The sequence below is a fragment of the Parasteatoda tepidariorum genome, chromosome 1 (assembly GCF_043381705.1).
Source record: "Parasteatoda tepidariorum isolate YZ-2023 chromosome 1, CAS_Ptep_4.0, whole genome shotgun sequence".
Classification (NCBI taxonomy): domain Eukaryota; kingdom Metazoa; phylum Arthropoda; class Arachnida; order Araneae; family Theridiidae; genus Parasteatoda; species Parasteatoda tepidariorum.
Genome location: NC_092204.1, coordinates 84,920,691 through 84,944,519, shown reverse-complemented (window position 1 = coordinate 84,944,519; position 23,829 = coordinate 84,920,691). Strand labels below are relative to the sequence as shown.

The window sequence follows — 23,829 nt, the reverse complement described above, 5'->3', positions numbered from 1 at the left end:
CATGTATGTTTGTAGTTGTTTAATAAAAATAACTGAGTTCTCGAAAGATAACTTACATATATCTGGCAGTCGTATTAAATAATTTAATAATTTAATAATTTTATATGCGACAGTTGTATGAAACTTAGTTCGAATTTGTTTCAAAGTTCTCTTTGGGCTGTGAGTATGGTTGATATGCTGTTGTTGTTGTTAATTTACTTCGCACTAGAGCTGCACAATGGGCTATTGGCGACGGTCTGGGAAACATCCCGGAGGAATGGTTTATATGCAAACTAATTTTATATCAAGAATAGTTGAGTTTGTGAATAGAATGGTTAAGTTTCTTCCCAACTCTTGTCTAGCTGCAAATCGTATTATAATAACGTAACTGATGCTTATGCGTTTTATATCTTACAACTTTAAAAGAAATTGAATACTGGAACGCCAAAAGTAGTGGCCAAAAGAAATGTAATGAAACATTCCTGATGTTTCACTATACCAAGATTTTCTAGATGTTTGGTTGCCACAAAAATTTTCATTTGTATTTTTCTAAACAATTTTTGGCGTTAAAGAAAACGAATTTTTTTCTTTTACACTGCAGATGTGCTAAACTAAGTACTGTTTCAGTCAATAATTTAAGTCTTCTCTTCGGTTATACAGGATGTTTCGTTATCACAACTCTCTTATATTAAACAATCCTTGTCAAAAATTAATTCAAAAAATATGTACACATTATGAATCACAAATTAGTATTTAATTAAAAAAAAAATTCTTCTTACATTTAAATCTCGTTTGTCCATCTCAATAATTTAATTTTATATCATTATTTTGAACTTTGTTTGATAGATATTAAGTCATTATCTATTATTTTTATGAGCAATGAACAAAATAAAATCAAATTTTTAAAATTCCATCTTACTTTTAAAATTACTTTTTATTTTTAAAATTTCTTTTAAAATTCCATCTCTCACAAACTATTCGACCGATTTCTCGCAGATTTTCCATTTTACCATATGAAATTACATTTGTTAAAATGATGTAAAAAATTGTATACCCTGTAACTCAGTAGTTTTTCAACTATCATTAAATAAAATAGTAAAAAATGAAAAATATTTACTAACAGTTATGTTTCGCATGGAATGATCTTTGGAAAAATTAATTTCATAATTGTGTGCAAAAGATTTTCCGTTCTCTAAAAAATTTCTCGATATATGACGCAATACGCTTGAAATAAAATTAACGTTAAGGGGTTCAAAGTTTGGACCTCTTTCCTGACTATGAGAAGCTATGAGAAGCATATTTTCCAGTTTGAGGCTACCCCCTATATTTTGGGAGTCAAAAATTTAAATCCGTCAAAAAAAATAATGTAAGTTTTTTCCGAGAAAGTACGTTCTTGTGTCTGATTTCGTAACTTAAAATATCGTCCGCACTAATTAATTACCATATTTGAGGTCACCCTCTCAAACCATTCAGACTAACCTTCTAGAACGTGAAGAGCCTGATCATTAGATCAAAAGTTATTTAGGATGGTCCGCTTTATTTTGCGCACTGTATTTTCAGACATCAGTGACGCAAAAAAGCAAAATAAAGTATTCTTTATCTTCTTGTTAATCTTGATATCTGCTGTCATTGAAAATTTTGATATAGAAAAACCAACAAATTTTTTCCAAAAAAAAAAAAGTACGTTTTATAACGATGTAAAGTTGTAAATTTATAGACGCATAATGAATAAAGTATTTATTAATCTGAGTTTCTTTACATTAAGAAAAAATTAAGTGAATGTGGGTTTGAACCACGCTGAGAAAAAAAGAATGGTCAAAATTATTAGAATATGGTAAAATTTACCAGTAATTTCATTTCTGTATAGTAGGGTAATTTTACCAGAATTTTTTTTCTCCGTGCAAATGTAGACCTCGTATTATCAGTCAAACCAGTAATTATTATCAATTCACTTTCCTTAAATTTTAATCGAAATCTATAGAGAAATTTAAAATAAATGAATAAATATGTAGAGAAATATATTTGAAAATTTTAATTTTTTTAAAATTGATTGAAATAATGGAATAGTTGAGAAAAAGGATAATTTATGCAATATCTATTTCTTAACACATTCCCCCAAGTTACATGACTTCGTTGAAAACATTTGAAAACTATCCTCCACACACAAATTTAGTTAATTTATATCCTATAAATATCAAACATCTATACATATGTATACTTGAAAAAAAGGATAATCCATGCAATATCTTTGTCTTAACACTTTCTCCCCAAGTCACATTATTTTATTGAAAATATTTAAAAAATATCCTCAGGGCTCAAATATAATTAATTATGTCTTATAAATATCAAATGCATATGTATATGATATGTATAGTTGAAAAAAGTATAATCTCTTCAATATCTTTGTTTCAACACATTTTCCCCATTTACATGATTTTATTGAAAATATTTAAAAACTATACTCTGCGCACAACTTTAGTTAATTTATATCATATAAATATCAAATACATACATATACACAATTCTGAGCTTAACTAACTCCACGGATAATGATTTTAAATTTATGAATTATTTCTATGTCTTCATAACAACAAAAGTTTGACCCAATGGATAGTTATTTATAAATAAAGTATATTTCATATCAAAAAATATATGCAAATAATAGATATTAGATTTATTAGCTTAAATAAATATGCAATAATTTAATAAATATAGTTTATAAGTGATTGTTTAATCAGTTCATATTATTATAATTTCATGCATTGATTAATAATATAAAAACATATGCGAACAAAATTTCTGACTCAAATTATAATTATCAATACTCTATTTATAAATAAATAAGTTGTATGCTAACTAAATAAAAAACTTAAGAAGATGAATAGTTAAATGATTTTCAGTTAAAATTTTTAGTCTTAAAAAAACTTTAATTTATAGGACTATTTAAATTTATCTTCAATGCAAATAAGCACTTTCTCAATTAAATGAATGCGTTATGTTACACTGTAAAAATTACTGTATAAAGTACCTGCTCCTTGGATGCGAAAAATTCATTTTTACCATAAAATAATATACAGAACTTTTTACAGTGATAATTATTTACCTAGAGCAAGTCAGTGATTTTACTGTAATTATTTCTGCAAAAATTACTGTATATCAGATTTTTTGCTCCGAAAGAAGATCCGGTAAATATAGGTTTTAAGGTAAAAAAAGTAACGGGTACTTTTTACTGTAATCTGATCCGGAATTTTTTGCAATGCATGAGGCTTCTGGAATTTTAATTAATTTTTTTACTTTTTAATGGAATAATTCTGAACTTACTGAATCTTAGAATTATTCTTAGAGTCCTTAGAAGAGCATCTTAGAATTATTATTGAAAGAAGGAATTGCTTCTTGCATATTTCTTACGTATCAGTTTAAAAGGTACTTGTATAAAGTGCAGTTGGCAATTTTGGCGAAAACTCAAAACTTGCCGCCATACTTATTTGCAAGTTGATTAGAAAATATTTAATTTTTAATCAACTTGCAATAAGTAATTAAATTTTTTTTAGTTCTAAAAAATAAGAGGATTATCATTTTTGAAAAATTTGGAGGAATTGAGTTTTAGTGAAAATAAAAGTTTATTGTTAAAGTTAAGCGTTTTCTACGTTTTTCGCTTTAGGTCTGACAAAAAAATTATTTTCTTCTTTTTAAAAATATACTTGAATGCAGTTTTTAAATTTGTAACAGTATTTCATTATTTTCAAACTTTTTTTAAAATAAGTTTTGCGTCTGTTCAAGTCCAAAAATGGCCGATAATTTAAAGTAACGAGGAAATGCACTGTAAAAAATTCTGAATCTAATTACAGTAAAAATACGAACCTTCGGGAAGACGGTACTTTTTATCGTAAAAATTTATCGAACAAACAGTTTGATATACCGTAATTTTCATAGTAATATTTTCGGTAAAATCACTGTAATTAAATAAATATTATTGTAAAACTTACAGTATTAAATTTTACGATAAAAATAGATTTCATGAATGATGCACCCAATACATTTAACTGAAATTCTTTTTGCAGTTTGATCATGAAGCTGCTTAAACCATTTAAGAAACAATTACAACTTGTATTATCACTAGTCCATTTAAAATTTGAGAATCCTAGAAAAACGAAGAAGGTGTGAATTTCGATAAGTGATCTCTTTTTGGTGATAAAGCAGCAAAATAAATTCTTTTTTTCATAGCGATATTAATTTTAATGGACTTTAGAAACTATTAAAACTAGGATTGTCTTCCAACCCAGAAGTATAGTTATAATTGAAAACTCTAGCTAGTTGGACAATGATCGAAGTTTTAATTGACAATAAATACATATTTTTCATAATATGAAAAGCAATTTTACCTGTAACTGTCAGGAATTTATTAATTCACTAATGGCTGATTACAAAGAGTGGTCTATATAATATGAAAAACACTTATGATATACATAAATTTGTTTAAACCGAAAGGATGCTTTTTACTGTTATCTACCACTTTAGCTTGGAAAAATAACGTATTTAAAGTAGACTTGGAACGTTTTTGCATTTTAAACAAAAAAAATATTTTAGCTGATAATGTTGAAACTATAACAAATTAGCACGTTTTTTTAAAAAAAATATCCATCTGTGTGCTTATTTTTAATTAACATTCTATTAATATTTTAAACTTTCTTTCGCAAGCTAGCGACTTTTGTTTCAAATAGTAATTATAAATTTCAAGTCGTTATGTAAAGAAATATACTTACATCTAAAATATCAATAATATATTAAAGCAAAAATTCAATAAGGTAAAAAAATAATTCAGCTTTATATTGTGTTTACGTTTTGAAATTTAAATGGACTTTCTAAGTTTACGCATTTCTCTAAATCTACATATTGAGGCCCGGGATTTGGAGTGTACTTAATCTAAGTCTTAGAAATGAAAATATTTAAACACCTAATTTCTGTAAGTTATAAGTATTTTTAAAAAAAATAAAATAATATGTATAGCGATAATAAATAAATAATTAGGTCATCCAATGTGTTAAACTAAAAGCGAATAAATTTAGACTATAGTGGAATTTCGTGTTTGAGAATATCATATTTGATTTTGTTTAAACAATTAAGTGAAAAAAAGGAACAAAAATGTTTTTTGAACTGTTGAAAAATATTGATTATAGCATTTAATAAATAGCCAGCCAGGTGGCAGAGCGGTCAGCGTGTCTGACTGAGGCCTATGGTTGCGTGTTCAAACCCCGCTGGGGGCATGGATGTTTCTCTCTGGGTATTGTTCTATGTTGTGTGAGTGTGAATGTCACCCACCCCATGAACGGGCATCTGTGGCAGTGTGGCGTGAGTAATGATGATCGCTCCCATGACTTAAGTTCACGTGTGCCCATCGGGTAAAGCTAGAGAGCAGCACTTCCGGCATCTTCCAAGGCGAAGGATGAGAGTTCGGTGTCTGCCTTTAAAAAATAATAATAAATATAAATGATTTATTTGATTAAATGTTAATAATTGACTCGGAGCCTTGGTAGCTCATAAGGTAAAGCATTCGCCTTCCAATGAGGTGAGAGGGTTCAAATGCCAGCGATGGCGGTTCGATACGAATACCGCAGCCGGCACGCATCGACCACAATGCTAACGTAAGATATCCTCAGTGGTAGACGGATAAGGGGTTAGAGTTCCATTGCAGTCAGGCTTACCGTTGGAGGTTTTCGCGGGTTTCGAGGGTTCACGAGAACAAATTTCACCTGATACTTGATCCAGGAGTTTCCTTGTCTTCTGGGTTGGGTTCAAAATTACAAGGCTGCGGAGTTGAACATTAGTTGTCGTTAACCCAAAATTGGGTCAGCTGTTCAACGATGGTTATGAAGTAAAATATTTTTTAATAATGTTTTTTTTATAACAAAATAAAAAAAAAGGGGAAAAATGTTTTTTTTTTGTATGCAAACAAATTAATGTAGTAGGATGAAAAATTAAATCTAAAATTATTCTCAGTTTATGCATCACATCGGCAAGTCTAGTCATACAAAAAATATCAAGGAAAATTTAATCTGTACTAATGGATTTAAACAGAAGACTTTCTATTTTTTTCTTTTTCGGTATAATGCGCAAACTGCAATTTTCAGGGAAGTCACGATTATTCTAAAAAACATTTTCCAAATAAGTGCATCGGCTCAGAAGTTTATAGAGTACATAAAAACATTGGTAGATAGACTTTCAATTTTATAAAGAGACAGGTTTGTTTTCCTACTGTTATATAATATTAAACCTTTTATCTCTTTTTGTTTTTTTAAATATTTCGAAACACATTTTAATTAAAATTCTAAATTTCTGGGTAAATAAATCATCCTTAAATATCTTAAATTTATTCAAATCAGTTTTACTAAAAAAATATATATAACAACATAATTTATTAAAAAAAAATATATATATAATTTCATCAAAGAACAAAAAGATAAATCGCCAGACTTAGAAACCTGAATGATCATTTTTATTTCATCTTTTTTTCTTTCTACTATGAAGCAATCTTTATATTATTTTTTTTTCTCTATCTTCCCGTTTCTAATCTAGGTAACATCCGTATTGCCTAGGGACATAGCCACGAAAATATAACAGCGTGTATCTACCTTATAGCTATATGAGCAAGGCAGTTAAGTCCCTCCTCAGGGGTAGCAAATCCGACCAATGACCACCAAGTTTATTTATTCACAACCTTAATGAATGACGTATATGGACCACGTGATGCGTAACTCCGCCCAGATTCCCGAGGCCGCTTTAAATAATATTGAGCACTCTTCAAAAGTGCAACAAAAAACTTTTGAATCTTTGAAGGAACAAGACGTGCACCTTAAGAGAAAGAATTGATTTTTGAAAATACACAGTTCAAACTTAATTCGAGGTAGGTAGGATTTGACGAACGATTGTGTTATGTGGATTTATTGGATTACTCTTAAAGTGTTCTTGGATTTTTTTGGATATTTCTAAAAATGGTAAGTTAATAGAATAACAAAGCTTACAGAACATTTGTTGACTAATATGTTCTGAGCACATTTTAAATTTTTTCCACCTACTTAAAAAAAGAAGGAAAATTAAACAGTAACTTAGAGCTAAACGATTTTCGCAATCATAGTGTAAAATAATTTTTGCTTAAAATCGGCTTAAAACAATTTGTTTAAAACCTGCTGAATTTCTTAGGTAGAATACTTTCTAGAATCTGATTTATATATATATCAAAATATATATTTTTCAATTAAACAAAGATGAAGCTATTTTAGAAAATTTAATGTTTCAAAGTTTAATATAATATGTAAGGAAGAAAAAAAGTAAAAATAAACGAGAATCAAATGAATAAGAAAAATTATTAAAGAGAAAAAATATGTTACGAAAAACTAAAATTGTTAAAAAAAACAACAACATTATAAATATTATTACTGATGTCGAAATGTTTCGAATATTAATTTTATTAAGATTAGTTCTATAAACAAACTAAGGAGACGATTGTAATATAAATAATTTATAGCAATCTTTCTAAAGATTCAACAATTATATCTTAGTTAAATAAAGCTCTAAACATGATTATAAGATCAGGAAAAATATTAATTTATCCTAAAATATGTGAAGTAGTATAATTATAGATTAAAATCGTATTTAATAACAAATACGAGTAAGTTCGAATTACCCATTACTACATGCATGAATGTTAGTTTAAAACTTTGAAGATCATACAATGGAAGTCTGCTAGTTGTAACAAATTCATTCAATTTGACCTAAATTTAACTATAAATTCATTTAATGTGGAGTAGTTACTGTGTGTAAATGTAGCTCAAGTAAGAGTTTAAGAGTCAACTTTTAATAAAGTTCTGTGAGGTCTGTTATTCTTTAACTTACCATTAAGTTTTATCTAAAAGAAACTCTTTAATTGTTTTCATTTATTGTTAAAGTAAAATATTTCAGTAATCTATATGCATATCATTCATACATTGGTCGATAACTGATCTTTCTGTTGTTGCAAATATAAAAAAAAAATGTTTAAAAAAGGAATAACTTAAAGCGTCTGTTTTTGATATTTAGAATATGTTTTAAGAAAATCAAAAGCATTAAAAACCATAAATATATTTGATTTATGTAAATTCGATAATCATAAATATATTTGTCAAATATTTTATAAATTAGTATGAGGTTATAAGTAATAAATAGGTTATAAATAGGGTATAAATTGATGTACCGGAATTTTGCGTCAAATATCGTTTCCCTGTTTCGAAACGGATACTAACCAATAGTTCGTAAAGTTGTTTTTTCAGTTAGAAGCATCTTAAGAAAAAGAAACAAACTTTACAGAGTTAAATTACTCAGTTAAATTTATCGCCTGTAAGAGCCTGCTTTTACAACCAAGATCTTATCTAAAAATTAAAAATAAATTTTTTTTTTTATGTTTTAAAAGTATTAAAATGTAGCTTTAAGAAGCATTAAAAATGTATTTGTGCTATTTTTTTTTATCTCCTTTTGTGCTTTAATCTACTTTGATGCACTTTTTTTAAACTCCTTTTATGAACTTTTCTAATCCCCTTTTATGAGCCTTTTTAATCCCTTCAACAATTATTGAGCTAAAAGTGTTAAAAATTTAAAATTGATATTTTTGGAAATTTTTATGATAGCTTAATTATCATTGATTGGTATGATAAATGTAAGCAACTGTATATCATTAAACTTTTTATACGAATTGAATAAAAGTTTTTTCAAATTTTGTAGTAGTACTTAAATTACTTTTAAATATTACTATGAAGAAACTATTTTCATTATACACATCTTTAAAATTAACTTTCCGTGTATATAAAAATATTTTAGAGCTAATAGTTTAATAATCATCTCTTTCTTATGGATTCTATTTAATTAAGTTTACAATTTATTTAAATTAAAGTTCTTAAAATTATTTAATTTTATTTAATTTTACAAAATAATTTTAAATCAAAATTCTGTGTAAGAATTTTAATATTTATCATTTATAAATTTGATATTAATGAATGGATTTATCTATATCAAAACGATATTTGAATGTACAAAATGGTTAAAAAAAAAAACTTCTCGCGAATTCCGTATGCATATAATTTTATCCGCATATAGATTTTGTTTAAAGCACTTTATTATAATATAACAGTTTAAACAGTTTAACAGTTTAAATATTATCGATGCATAAATTAGTTTACTAAATGTCCTCGTGTAAGACTCGAGTACGGTCTTTTATTAATTTAAATTTATTCTCGTACTTGTCTTAACACTTATGATAATTTTTATATAATTGTCCAATCGTGCTGCCGTTAAATTTATTTCTCGATATTTTTTTAAATATTTTTTCTGCATAAAAAGAGAAATGTCTTGTTTGTGAAATTATTTTCAGGTATTATTTATGTAGATTTTACAAATAATTACAGAAAATCAAAATCATCGCTATATTTGCAAAATTAGTTGTTATTCGAGAAAAAAAAAAAGCTTTTAATATGGTGAATAATTTGAACCATTAAAATTTTTCTCAAAATATGTTGGTTGCCGGAAATTCTTCGAACGCTTGAATAAGCTAGTAATGTACAAAATTAAAATCGAAATAAAAAAAATTTATTTCGTTTGAAGGAATGCTTTTATTCTTTAAGAAATTATTTAAATAAAGATAATTTTTTCTGAAAATTGTTTCTTTAATATATTTTAACTATCCTAACAATTAAATAAAAAAATCTTTGCATTTCACTATCAATTTTATAAGATAAATTTATTAGAAAACAATTCACTGGAGTGAATTTGATTTATTGATACTATTACATTACTGATGCATTTATTTCTAGAATTTTTAACTTTTTGTAGCTGTAAAATTATCTTACAGCAAATTTAATATTTTACTTACATCAGATAATTGAAACAGGAATTTATATACAAGCTAAATATGTGTAAAATATCTTCAAAAATTATAATTTTACAATGAGGAAAAGTGAACATAGAGTAAGGGTAACAGCCCGTTGTAGGGGGCTCATTGAGGTAAAAGCTTCACAATTTCGTGACCAATGGCATGATTGGGGCAATATGGTCAGCTCTACTGGTAGCCATCGATCTGAGGGGGTATTCAAGCCGCCACTGGGGATCGAACCCAGTTTTTTAAAATGACAATACAATGCCTTAACAACTGAGCCATCACGTCATAGTGAAAATTGTATTGTTATAATTGTTCTGATTATTTTTTTAAATAATGTAACCTTTAAAAGTCTAATTTCTTATTTGTGCTGCAATGTTATCCATTTTTAAATCAAAAGAAAATGACTATGATTTCTTTGTTTCTTTTTTCAATTTATTATGAATAATTCTTTTGGCAGTTTAAGTCACGTACAATGTTTTATATTTGAATTGTATCATTATGCTCTTTTAAGATGATTTGGATATTAATGTTAATTTAGTGTAAGGATCCACTTTATTATAGTTTCAAAAAAGTTTATAGGAAACTTTATAAATTACTTTATAATTAAAACTTTCAAATAAGATTGTTAGAAAAGGTAACTTGCATGACTTATTCAGTCAGGGGAAAAATTAAGTTTATTAGAATTTAATTTAAAGACGAATGCATCAATTTTCTAATCCTGATTAATTACACTTGGATAAAAAGTATGGTAAAAATTACCAGAATATGGTAAAATTTACCATATTGCTGGTTACATTATTCTAAGAACAGTAAAATGCTCTGTAATTTTTAGCGAAGTGGCTTTGATAATGATTTTGAAAAAATTAACAATTAAATACAGTTTGATAATGTATGATAAAATTTGGTAAATGTATTAAAATTCGGTAAATATATTAAAATATGTTAATTTTATCAGGATACCTTATAGCATGGCATAAAAACCATTTATGCGGTTAAATTTACTGGTTGTTTTTGTATTTTTTACTCAATATGTGGAAATAAGAACTATAATTTTGAAAACCGTAATTTCCAGTTAACCGTTACCATATGAATAGAAAAATTACCAAGTGAATGATTTAAATACCATATATTTTGGTTTTATTAGCCTGTATTATGGTGTTTTTTTACCAGAAATGTCCTTACCATTCAGTACGATAATTTCACCAGAATTCTTTTGTGGGTAATTAACAGTTTCTGACTTTTTGTTAAAATACTAACATTCTTCCATTTCCTATTACGTTGATCATCTTACAATTAGAGAGTTAAATAGAAGACCTGTTAAATAGCCTTTTTGAAATCTCGAACGAATAAGCAATAGAAAAGTGCTTATAAAAATAGCTTACCAATGTGTTAATTTGAGCCATGTTTTAATTTAAGTATAACCGTATTATAAAGTTTATTAAGCTTCATAGTAAGGTTTAATATAGCACCGTATGCATCAAAATGAAGTGATATTAAGGTTCAACGTGTTTTAAAATTTACGACAGGGTACTTGATATTTTATTTATTCAAGGTACTATTGCTCAAATTATTTTTTTTTAAATAATTATAGTCATTTACGTATAAAATAATATTTTTTTTCTAAATAGTTAGTGGTTCTGCCAAACTATTGGCAAAATTGAGTAATAAATCTTTTGTTGCGTTTATGCAAATATTTGATATTGCCAAAATAGGATAAAGGGATTTCAAAAAATTAGTTTCGCTCCTAAAGTTACAGATTTTTTTTAAGATGACATTTTCAGTCTATTTTTTGCCGAAATGTACAAGGTTAAAAACTTTTATATAACAGAAGGTGGCGTAAATTTGGCAACAAACTGGTGTGTTAAGCGGTGTTAGGACACATCATCAGGATTAAAATTGGATAGAAACACGTTCCGTAGAACATGACTAGAAGTAGTTACCTATTGCGATTTTAACAAAGAAAGAGTTTAAAAAAGCGAAGCGCTCCTAGCGACGTATGACGACATTTCCGGCATGAATTTCTATACAGTTTCAAATCTAATTACATATCTAAATTTCTCCTGAAATTTGAAAAGAAAATGTTTATGGGAATCCTTGTAATAAAATTTCTTTAAATTGCACAATTCGATAAAAAAAAAATAGAATGAAAATTTTATAAAAAAGACAAAGCTAGATCTCGGAGAGAGAAACCGATTACAGATTTTAAATCTGAAATGCAAAAGTATCTAATATCTGTTAAAAAAAATATCTTGGTACAGAAGTTTCCAAGTGTAATTTCATACGTATCATCATATATTTCAGATATATTTTTCCAATTTATAGGTAATTATGCAACAAAAATATAAACAAAAAATTTATAAAATCGTTATTTAATGAACAGAACTAACCATAACTAACGATTTATTCCATATACAAAGCAAGTGGTAATAGCTCATTTAAGCAATTAAATTTCTTTTTGTATATCATTGGCTCCACGTTGTGAAACGCTATACTGTTTGAAATTTCAGAGCGTATATGACCATAATGTTTCTCTAATTTGATGAAATCTTAATGTGGTGCTATATTGAACCTTATTATTGCACTTTTTAACCCTGCTTATTGTGATCTGATTTGAATAGAAATAAGGTTCAATTTAGCACTTTATTATGGGTGCATTGAACTTGCATTGTGGGTCAAACTTGAACTAATTTTTCGTAAAATGTAGACTGCTAGCGCGTACTATTCTAGCCGTAGTTGTTCTAACCTAGAACCTTATTTTAGAATTTTCAAACTGTAAAAAATATGTAAGTGATAACTAAATTTTAAAAGTTAAATAGTAGAAGGGATCATTAAGCTTAAATAATTATGAGTTTAGTCTCATGAGTTTTTAAGCAAACATTTTCCCATAAAGAATAAACGCCAATTAATCTAAGTAACTGTAAACAAATTTCATATCTTTTTATGATGACGACAGTCAAAAGTTGAACTATCTACCAGAAGATGGAAATGTGTCGGAGAAATATAATGCTTTATTCCTAAGCCTACATAACATCCCATTCTAAAATACACTGTAAAAATACCTGGGTTTTTTTTTGGGGGGGGGGTCCGTATTTTTAACTGTTTAAAACTTTTTATGAAGACAATACAGTTTTTGTAGTTTTTCACCCTTCTATCCGCAAAATCTTTCTAATTAATTCTTCTAAGATCCGTTAATTCTAGTTTTTGCCATGCAGTTCTGCATATCGTAATACAACTTTACCTAACATTTTACAATTATTTTCCATACTTGCTCTTATTTTTTTTAACGATTGCCTTGTGATTTTGAGCATCGCATAAATAAAACTGCGATTTTACTTTATTGTCAAAATGTTGCAATATTCTAGCAAAATTCCTCACTACATAATAAAACAGTTGAGTTTTAATGGCTCATGGGACAGTGCGCGCCTCTCAATGAAGTAAGTCAGGTTCGAATCTCAGCGATGACTCATCGATACGAGTTCTGTCGACATAAAATGCCCATTTTAAAAAAAATGTATTATTATTCTTAATAATAATAATGATTTTTCAAATCTTCAATAGTAAAAATAATCACAAAATAATCTTTTTGAGAGCCAGAAGTTCTTGAACCCAAATTTTAAAAACGAAGTTCAAAACGCTGGTAACCTTTAAAAGATAAGGGTTTAAAGCTGAACGACCGGCTGGAAAATGCAAACCCATTAGAGAAACATTAGTCACGCTTGATCAAGCATCATTCATACATCTTATAATTTCTATGAATAAAAAATATTTTACTTACTGAATTAAGCCTAAATAACTTATACAAGACTAAAAGCAAGTAGAAATTTCCGTCTGACCAATCAGATTTCCGATCTGTGTGATCTGATTTTGAAACCCTTGCTAACACAAATTAAAAAGCGCAGTTATTTTGGGTTAGTACTTTATTCTAGATTCTACAGTTTTTACCAACTGAAAAAAATTATTATTATTAATAATAATAATAACGGTTTTCCAAAGTTCAATTGAACATTAAGCTGAAGTATTTATGAGTTCAGTTTCTGACATTTTAAAAATTGTATATAATTTTAAAAAATGTTCATTAATTTTTAAGGTAATCCAAAATAACAACTTATTCAAAACTAAAAGTAAGTTATTTCTCCTTTAACCAATCAAATCGCTCTTCAGAGGGGCGTAGGTTACTCGTTGTAAAACACTACAGTAATCTGCTAGTGCAAAATAAAAGTCTAGACTAGAACCTCATTCTAAATTCGTAAAAATTAATCGATAGTATAGATTCTGTAAAAATTAATCGATAGTAATAACGATTATTTAAGTGTTCAATGGCAGAAGTGATCATCATTCTCAAATAATTATGATTATAATTATGACTCAATAGCAATTTTCCCTAAAGTATAATAACGAATCAATTAAATTAAAAACAGGAAGTTCTTGAACCTGAATTGCTACAAGCGGAGTTCAAAACACTGGCAACCTTTTCAAGATCACGGTCGAAAGTTGAGCCACCTCATGCAAATATGTTAAGGAAACATTAATAACGTCTAATTGAGTCTTTAGTCATAATAATTGAACCTTTATTCATAATATTTTAACCTTTATTCGTAATAATTGAACCTTATTCATAAATTTTATAATATTTATTTTTAAAGACTGTTATGATTTTTTTGAGTTGAAAATTTTTTGAATTAAGGAAAACATAATAAATAGTTTTTAACAGCTTATTCAAACTAAGAGTAACTTATATATCCTTTACTAAGTCAAATTTATGTTGTAAATCACTACAGTAGACTACAAATTCAAATAAAAGACGTAGTTATTCCTTATTTCGTGAAACTGTAAAAAATTAATCGATAATTAAAGCAATTATTTAAAAGTCCAATAGCAGAAGTGATCATTATTCTCAATTCACAGTTCCGTTTCTAACAATTTCCGGAAAGGATAAATACTAATTAGTCTTATTAAAAATAGCAAGTTCTTAAACCTGAAATGCAAGTGAAGTTCGAAACTCAAGGAAACCTTTTCAAGATCATAGTCGAAAGCTTTGCAACTTAATTCAAATATGTTAGGGAAATATTAATCACGCCTAACTAAACCTTTGTTCATAAATTTTACAATTTTAATTTTCTAAAATGGTTTAATTTTTCTTAAGTAAAATTTAAATAACAGGTCCTTCAATACTAAAAGTAACTTATATCTTCTTTACTCAACGAAACTCACGTTGTAAAACACTGCAGTAGAATTCTAATTCAAATAAAAGGCATGGTTACTCTAGACTCGAACATTATTTTACATTCCTCAAATAGTAAAAAATAAAGCGATAACAAAAACGAATATTTAAAATCTCAAACGATTATTCTTAAATAATCACGAGTTCCATTTCTGACAATTTTGCGGAAAGGATAATCACTTATTGCTCTTATTAAAAACCGGAAGTTTTTGAACCGGAAGTGCTACAAGCAGAGTTCGAAACACATATAACCTTTTCAAGATCACGGTCGAATGCTGAGCTACTTGATCCAAATGTATAAGGGATGTATTAATCAATGTATTAATCACGATGTATTAATCAATGTATTCATAAATATATTAATCATGCCTGACTGAACCTTTTTTTCATAAATATTATTATTTATGAACAAAAATTGTTACTATAATTATTATTTTGTGCAAAACTTGAATAACAACTCATTCAAGACTAAAAGTAACTATTATATCTTCGTTAATCAATCAAATTAACGCTGCAATCTATTGCAATCAAATCTTATGCAATCTAATCTCATGCAATCTAATGTAGATTACTAATTCAAATAAAATATGTAAGTTATTATAGATAGAACCTTATTTTAGATTCCTCAAACTGTAAAAATTGAATCGATAATAATAGCAATTATTTAAAAGTCCAAAAGCAGAATTGATCATTATTCTCAGATAATTATGAGTTCCATTTCTGACAATTTTCCGGAAAGGATAATCACTAATTAATCTTATTAAAAACCGGAAGTTCTTGAATCTGAAGTGCTACAAGGGAAGTTCGAACACACAGGTAACCTTTTCAAGATCACGGTCGAAAGCTGAACGACCTGCCAGATGATGCAAATGTGTTGGAGAAACATTAGTCACGCCTGATTGAGCATTCATAAAAACAGGATAATTATGTCATGTTGTTCTTGGCATGCCGATCAGTTTCTTTTTTTTTCAGTTCACGCTTTTTCTTGTCATGGATGAATTCGGTCATGCAAGAATCCTGGTTGGAATTGCCATTAGCGCTATTTGCTTTTTGAGGAAGGCACCCAACCAGTCTAATACAATTTTAACCATTTAATGCATTTTAAATTGCTAAATTACTTGTTCTTTTAATTTACCTCCAGAAGCAGCAAGTGAAATAATAAAGCATTTAACATTTAAGAATTTTAAAAAAAACTGAAGCAACGGCAGAATATGTTTAGTTGGTTTGAAAGAAACCAGACTATAAATGTGCTAGTATATGAAGCTGTTTCCAAAATTAATTTCATACTTAAAAAATTGTAGTAATTTAGAAATTTTCTTAGAAAGCTTTGTTATAGAATAAAATAATGCTTTTCGGGAAATACTACACTATTTTTATAACTAATGTATTAACCATAACTGATTTGAAACTTAAATTTTTTTTTTTTCAAAATACCATAAAACTTGTTCTTTCTCGAAGCTCATTTATGATTAGTAGTTTTTTCTTATTGTATGTTTCTTAGAGTTTATTTATTTATTTGAAGCAAGATGCCTACCCGGATGTTCTAGCTCTATACAATATAAATTGCGATAAGAAAATATCAATTAATCTTTAAGCTCAATTAGTTTAATTTTGGTAGCTCTTAAAAATTTATTTGCACTAACACATGTGGTCTTATTTGTTTGAATTGCTTAGATGTAGAGGCAGTCAAAATCATTTTAAATCTAGTATATTAAATTAAAAATAAAATAGAAAAGCATAAAATTGACTAATACTTAAAATATTAAAGAAAACTCCTTCACCAAAATCGGGTGATGTTGACACTATCTGAAAAGTCAGTTCAAATGTGCTACAAACTTAATATACTGTTAAAATAAACTATGTTTCACTTCTATTTAAACAATCATAACGTTTAATCGAGTTTAAAATGTATAATAATATTGTTCAACTTATCCCCATATTATGGTTGTATTAAGTTTCTGCAATATTATAGTTCAACACGGACCACAGCTTTTTATAATGTATTAATAGAAAATATGGTTTTAGTTTGGAAAATGGTTGGGGAAAATAAAGCATTCATTATATTAAATTATTCATAGGTTCTGATCTCTCATAGAGAAAAAAATTCTGGCTAAATTACGCTACTGTGAAAGAAAAAGCATAATTCTGGTAATAAAATCAAAATGTACGGTATTTAATCAGTCTAATAGATATTCTAATTCTAAGTTTTCAGGATAGAATTAAGTAAAACTGCTTAGTTAATAAACATAATTTGTTTTCTCGATATGAAAGTAAAAAATTGATATTTATTACACCCTTTGTTCAAAAATAAACAGAATTTTTAAACTTTTAGCTTATTTATTGATAATTTACTATAACACTCATCATTAGATTTGATGGATTTTTATTCATCAATTGCCGAAATAGAACAATCATTTACCTATTTGAAATTTAAAAAATTGTTTCAAATTATAAACTACATATTTAAACCTAAAAGTGATCTTGGCACAACTGCGTGTTTGAGATATTTTTAAGCCAAATATTTATAACAATACATATAGCATTATAAATTTACTGAAATATGCTTGTAAATACGCTATATCGACAAATTTTGAAAATATATTAGAAGTAAATACGTTCTTAAATTTTCTTCCCTGATTAATTAATCAATAACCATCAAGCCTTGTAACCTTACACAGTTAATAAGCCTTATACAGTTGATTTTTTTGTTGTACGTAGTTCCATCAAAAAGTCCTCTACGAAATCTAGTTTATCCTAATGCTCGGTCCAAGAGTTCCCTTGTCTTCGGTGTTGGGTTCAAAATTGGAAGGCTACGGAGTTGAATAGTGATAGTCGTTAACTTAGAATAGGGTCAGCTGTTCTATGCCAGTTATGAAATAAGGTGTTAGAGTGTAGTGGTGTTCTAACTCATAAACTCGAACTAACAAATGAAATGTGATATTAATACGAAGCAAAATATTTAGAAAATATAGAAGACTTCTGCAAAACAAAATGCAGAAGTCTTCTAACTAATCAGTTGTAAGAATCCTAAAACCTTCCACCATTTGAGAAGCACTTCATTCATATTACTAAGCAATAAAACGTAGCCGTGAAGAAAGAAAACATAAATGTTTATAGTAATACGAAACAAAAATTTAAATTGTAACATAGATTCTGCATATCCTTAATTCAAAGTTCGGATTAAGCTTCATACTCATCAATATTCTAATCATTCGCCGAATCAGTCATCAGCTCATCCCAGGTGGCCTCAGAAAATTTCTATCACCCTTTAAGTCATAAATTTTTTGTCTTTCGTCCACTGTTTCAGGCCAAGCAGTCTATAGAGCAAGACGTTATTATTGCTCACAGGAAAAAAACACTTCTCACCCTCTTTCTTCTTTTTTTCTTCTTCCTTCATCATCTTCTTTGATCCCAGGTAACGGGACCACATCCGCATGTTTGGTAAACTATCTTCCTAGTTCTAGAAACCGGTTGACCAGACCCCGGTTTCGGTTGATAGGACAAACCGCATGCGCACTAGGCCAACCCAGTCACGGGAAAAGGATGGGAGGGTAATTTGGAACCGGTTTCTTGACGACCGTGACATTGAATTATACTTAGATTTCCGAAGGTGTCTTGTGCCCATTCAAAAAGAACTTCAAGAGCACTTGGTTATCCACGAATAATTCTTGCTTTATTTTTGGTTGCCTGAAAGTAGGTTATGTTTATGGTTATTTGTCTTTTTTTTTTTTTTTTTTCCTGATAGGGTTAGACTCGTTCAATTGATTTTGTTCCATGTTAAAAGAAATTTTTTCGTTCTTATTTTTTCTTTAAAAAAAATTGCTTTTTCTGAAAAATTTATTCTATTTTTTTTTTTTTTATGATGTGTTTAAGTTTGTGAAATCTATTTAATTTCCGAATAATGTAAATTTTAGTATATTGATTTAACTTGAAATTAATTCAACACATATATTTATTGAGCGTTTTTTCTTTCCCCTTCCTTTTTTGTTTTTCCTACTGAGAGGATTAAACTCGTTCAATCCATTAGGTTTTAAGCTAAATCTGATTTTTGTCATACATGTTTAGTTTGAAAGTCGATTGCGCGTTCCATGTCAAATAATTCTTTGTTACCTTAGTTATTTTACTTCGAAAAAAATTTAATGTTTTTATTTGTTTTATGTTTATTTATTTTTTATCTTAGGGATTAATTCGGCCAATCGATTTCATTTTAATGGCCGTTTTGGTTACATTTATTAAGCTTGAAAAGAATATTTTGAATTTTTTTAATGTTTCAAGTAGTAAAATTAACTGTTTTTTAAATTTAATAATTAATATTTGATTTTATATTTAATAATTTATGCGAAAAACATTCAAAATCTTTTTACTTGTTTAAAATTTTTAAATTAAGATTTTTTTTCCTAAAATTTCTTGAAGATAATATTGAGCTTTCACTTAAAGAAATTAAAATTATGCGAAGTTGCAAGATCATAAAATAAAATAACTCTATGAAATAATAGCAATACTTTATAATAATAATAACTTTATGGTAAAAAATAAATTTATTAATTGTCAATTGCGTTTATTTGAGATATTTAGTTTTTTTAGTTCTGAGATATTTGGTTTGTGTTTATTTGAGCATTAAATATCTATAAATTTAAATGTGTTCCTGATTATTTCTAACGCATCTTTGATAAAATTTAAATCTATCGTTGTTCTTATCTTAAGATATAAGCTGAAATTTATTGACAAAAAGTAATAAATAAAGTATGATATAATACGTAAGAAGATTCGAATTTAAAGAATAGAAACATTCAACAAAACTCTTATACATTAGTTGTTTATCAATGTAGTAATAAACATTTATATGACAGTAAAAAATAAAGTAAAATGTAATGAATAGTTTATTGAAGTAGAATTTATCATTCATAGTTCAAGAGTTTCAGTTAATTTATATATTGTTTTAATTTTAAAAAAAACTCGAGATTCATGTAGTTCTTGTTTATTTTCAGGTGTCATGATTTCCGTTTGGTGCGGCCTGTTGGTGATGGTGGTGGCAGTTCATGCAGCCGCACCTGCATCACAATCATCATCTTCTCCCACGAGTACTAAGAGAGAAGATCCTCAAAATGGCGGCGGAGGATCTGGAGGACAACCAGTTTATTCTCCATCAGCATCTTCCAATAGCTACAGCAGCGCTTCATTCGATTCATCCGACAATGGCGGGGCATACAAATCTCCGCAACAATCCCAAGGAAACCTTTATTACTACTATTACCCAGTTCAAGATAAAGGTCAAGATAATGCCTTTGCTAGTTCGTCCACCCACAACTATGCAACTGCACCTGCAAACTCGGGACCTTATGAAACTCAAGACTCTTCCCAAACAAGTTACCACACCTCTCAAGGTGGTGACGCTTACCAACAAGATGCATCATATGTGGGAGCACTTAACCAACTAAGCCAATATGGACTTGCAAATGGTTATTCCTTAGGAACCGGTGGACTTGGTGGAGCTGGAGGTAATGCATTTGGAGCCTATGCTGCTCAAATGGCACCTGCAGGTTACGCATCATCAGGTATCCCAGCTTCAGCTTACTCGACAGGAGCAATTGGCAGCTATCCAGCCGGCAGTGCAGCCGTTGCCAACTACGCAGCACAACCTTCAACCCTAGCCCAATATGCTGCTCAATTAACTGGGTTTGGTGGTGGTAACCAATATCAGGCCGCTACTTCTGGATATGGAGTACCTCAAGGCTATGGGCAACCTAGCAGAAGATATGGTCTTGGTAGTTTGATCATGCCAATGCTAGCTCTGGCAGGTCTGACTATGTTGGTACCTACAATCACCAGCAACTTGGGAAGTAGAACCAAGAGGTCAACTGACACACAAGCTCATCCTTTGACCCTCATCAGCGAATACAAAGACAAGCTAGAACGATATTATTCCCTGTACAGAACTGCTGTTGAGAAAGAAGAATGCATGAACCGAATCATCTGCGAATTTGGAAGTGCAGTTAGTGATGTTAAAGGCAAAGGAGCCGTTGTCTTGTAAGTTCATTATAAAATTATCTTTTTTAATTCAATTAATAAACTAAAGCATTTAAGGATAAGGGTGATATTTAACAAGATGTAAGTTTTCCGACAGTTTATATTGAAGTAGTTTGTACTTCCATCATAAATTTTCTATAAGGCCACTGAAATTGATTTCTTACATTCACGAGGCTTTCATCCACGTTAATAACAATTTTCTAAAAGCATTAAACATTACTCTTTCACTCGCTATTTATCTACTGTTTTCTATCAATTACTTATTTGAAAAATTTCATTTGTTCAAATGCTGCCAACAAGTATTAGTTTAAAATGAAGAATAATTTTCTAAGCAACTTATTCGTTAAATTTAAATTTAATGAAGCAAATTTCAAATTCGATATTCCTTAAGAAAGATATTTCGTTCATATACTCTTACATGCAGTTCGTATTAAAAAAATGTAATTAACATGACAAAAGTCATTTACTGCGGAGTCCAGCATCGTATTACTTTAGAGTGTCAATAAAAAAATGCTAAATTCAAAATAAATTCTAAAACGCATTATTTATGATTTCTAGTGTGGTCATATAAATTGTAGCAAGATTCCAGAATATAACCGCCATGCAATTGACGCATACTAATTTCCTTCATCACAGTTGAAATAGTTGTGCCCAACTAACTTATTGAGGTTTCAGTTATATTTATTTAATATGTATTTTAAACATTTTCAAGTCTCTTTGAGTAGATAATAAGGAATTTCAGTGATAGGGGGAGCCAGAAAGACATTAAATAAGCGCACTTTTTTATGACGAATTTTAATGATTAATATTGCATGACTCAAACTGCTAGTGAAATTCCTTAGTGCTTTTTCAGAGAACACTGACATTTATGACATCTAAAATAAGTGTACTTGAATTATATGATTATTTCTCTTTTAGGGTTCTGGAAAAATTGATGCCCAAAAACATGAGACCCAAAATGAATGTATTCAAAGCCGGTGCATTATCACCAGAAATTGGAAAATGTAAGAAAATGTTCAAGTGCTGAAAGATGGTGTGACAGTTTAACGCGCGACGTATGATAAACTTTTTTATTGAACATTACCTTGAAAGGAAATCAAATGTCAGCATGGCCAAGAAGATGGATAAATGCGTTCTGTACGCTTTTTGTCGTATCCTTTCTAAATATTATTATTGTATCATCTGTAGCTATTTAGATTTATATATTGGTCTTAAGACCACGAAGCATTCAACTAAAATTCGTTACTGGAACTTTTTAATACCTTCTAAGCAGTCTGCCTGCTCCAAACACAATTCATAAAAATGTGAGATACAGAACTCCTCTTCTTGGCCTATATAGTGACTATTTAAATCTATACATTCCAGTGCAAAGGCTACCAGGGCAGCTATGATATCGATAAAATATCTTATCTGATAATGATATCTTATTTTACGATTTTCGACATCATATCTTCCTTATAATGAGAGAATGTGTGTCCACAAACCCAGGACATATTTTGTGGTTTTTTTTTTAAATATTATTCATTTGAGTATTTAGTTAATTACGAAAGTATTGCAATTGCTGTTAATGACTTTTAATCACCTAGTTAAACAAATGTCACATTCTGTGATGTATAAATGTACAGTCTCTTTTCGAACTTTTTTTTTTTTTATTCCAGATATATAGTAGACAGTTCCTTTTAAAAATTCTTTCAACTTTTTCAGTTAAATTTGTAGGGATTCTCTCAGTGGGTACTTTTTAAACTGATTTGTAAAAATTCCTTACGTATTTTAAATAATTAAACATAGTATTTTAATATAAATATTAATTTCAGCTAATGCAGAAAAGGTGCTTTAAGAATGTTCTTCTTGTCTAAAAACTAAGAGAATTTTCAGTGAAATTGATAAACAATTATTGACTATTATAGAAGTATATTTTTTTATTATTATTATTACTCATCTCCTCATTAGCGCAGTACTGATAGATCTTTAATGAAATTTTATTTAAAATTTAAAGACTTAATATATTTCGAAATTTTCCAGAAGTTTTTCTGGAACGGCCTGATAATTTTTGTTATTATTTCCCGCTCTCATTCCGTATAGTGTGAAAGTTACTGTTGTTAAGACGTTCCGAGTACTGCGTTGTACTTATTTATTCTATTATCATTTCATTACTGCTATGTACATGCTGTTTTTGTTTTTGTGAATGAAAATAAATGTTTTAAAAATCTATTTGTTCGTCTTTTTCTTTAAATAGAAATTACAAAATATTGTATCATTGCTAAAAAAGTACAGAGGTTTGCTTCTTAATAGTTTGTTATATTATCTTTCAAAATACTGCTCGAAAAATGAGCAGTATTTTGTTATTTTAAGTTAAATTACAACTACAATATATATATATATATATATATATATATATCATCAATGTTGGCCAGACAGGTCAATACGAGCCAATGCCTTCCTCTGAAGATTTCTCCATGACGATATCGCATTAATTTATACCAATAGATGTGTCTTGATAACNACGAGGATCAATACCGCACACCCTCGGTACCTACGCAGACTGATCCAAGTGGTCACCCACCCGCACACTGACCGCAGCCAGCAATTCTCGACTTCGGTGATCTGCTGGGAACCGTGTGGGACAAAGTGGAATTATTTTCTTGAGGTTTGTCCACTTAGACAAAGAGATTTTTAAAATTTTAATTCTTTTTTTATTATT

General features: G+C 28.5%; 1 protein-coding gene across 2 annotated transcripts; it reads left to right on the top strand.

Moving 5' to 3' along the window:
* The first annotated feature begins 6,617 nt into the window (after nt 1-6,617).
* On the top strand, nt 6,618-23,339 carry LOC107451406 (spidroin-2). Of its 2 annotated transcripts, none has more exons than XM_016067483.3 (3): nt 6,618-6,880; nt 20,090-21,128; nt 22,047-23,339. In XM_016067483.3, the coding sequence occupies exons 2-3, from the start codon at nt 20,095-20,097 to the stop codon at nt 22,153-22,155; spliced, it is 1,143 nt and encodes a 380-aa protein (XP_015922969.1). In that variant the 5' UTR covers nt 6,618-6,880; nt 20,090-20,094; the 3' UTR covers nt 22,156-23,339. The 2 variants fall into 2 exon arrangements, with proteins under 2 accessions (XP_015922969.1, XP_042897253.1); XM_043041319.2 differs by lacking the exon at nt 6,618-6,880 and adding an exon at nt 18,629-18,794.
* The last annotated feature ends 490 nt before the right edge of the window (nt 23,340-23,829 follow it).

Bases quoted from the DNA above. Each gene is read 5' to 3' on its own strand.
- LOC107451406 (XM_016067483.3), top strand. From the start codon at position 20,095: ATGATTTCCGTTTGGTGCGGCCTGTTGGTGATGGTGGTGGCAGTTCAT. The intron at 21,129-22,046 runs GTAAGTTCATTA...TTTCTCTTTTAG, and splicing joins GGCAAAGGAGCCGTTGTCTT to GGTTCTGGAAAAATTGATGC.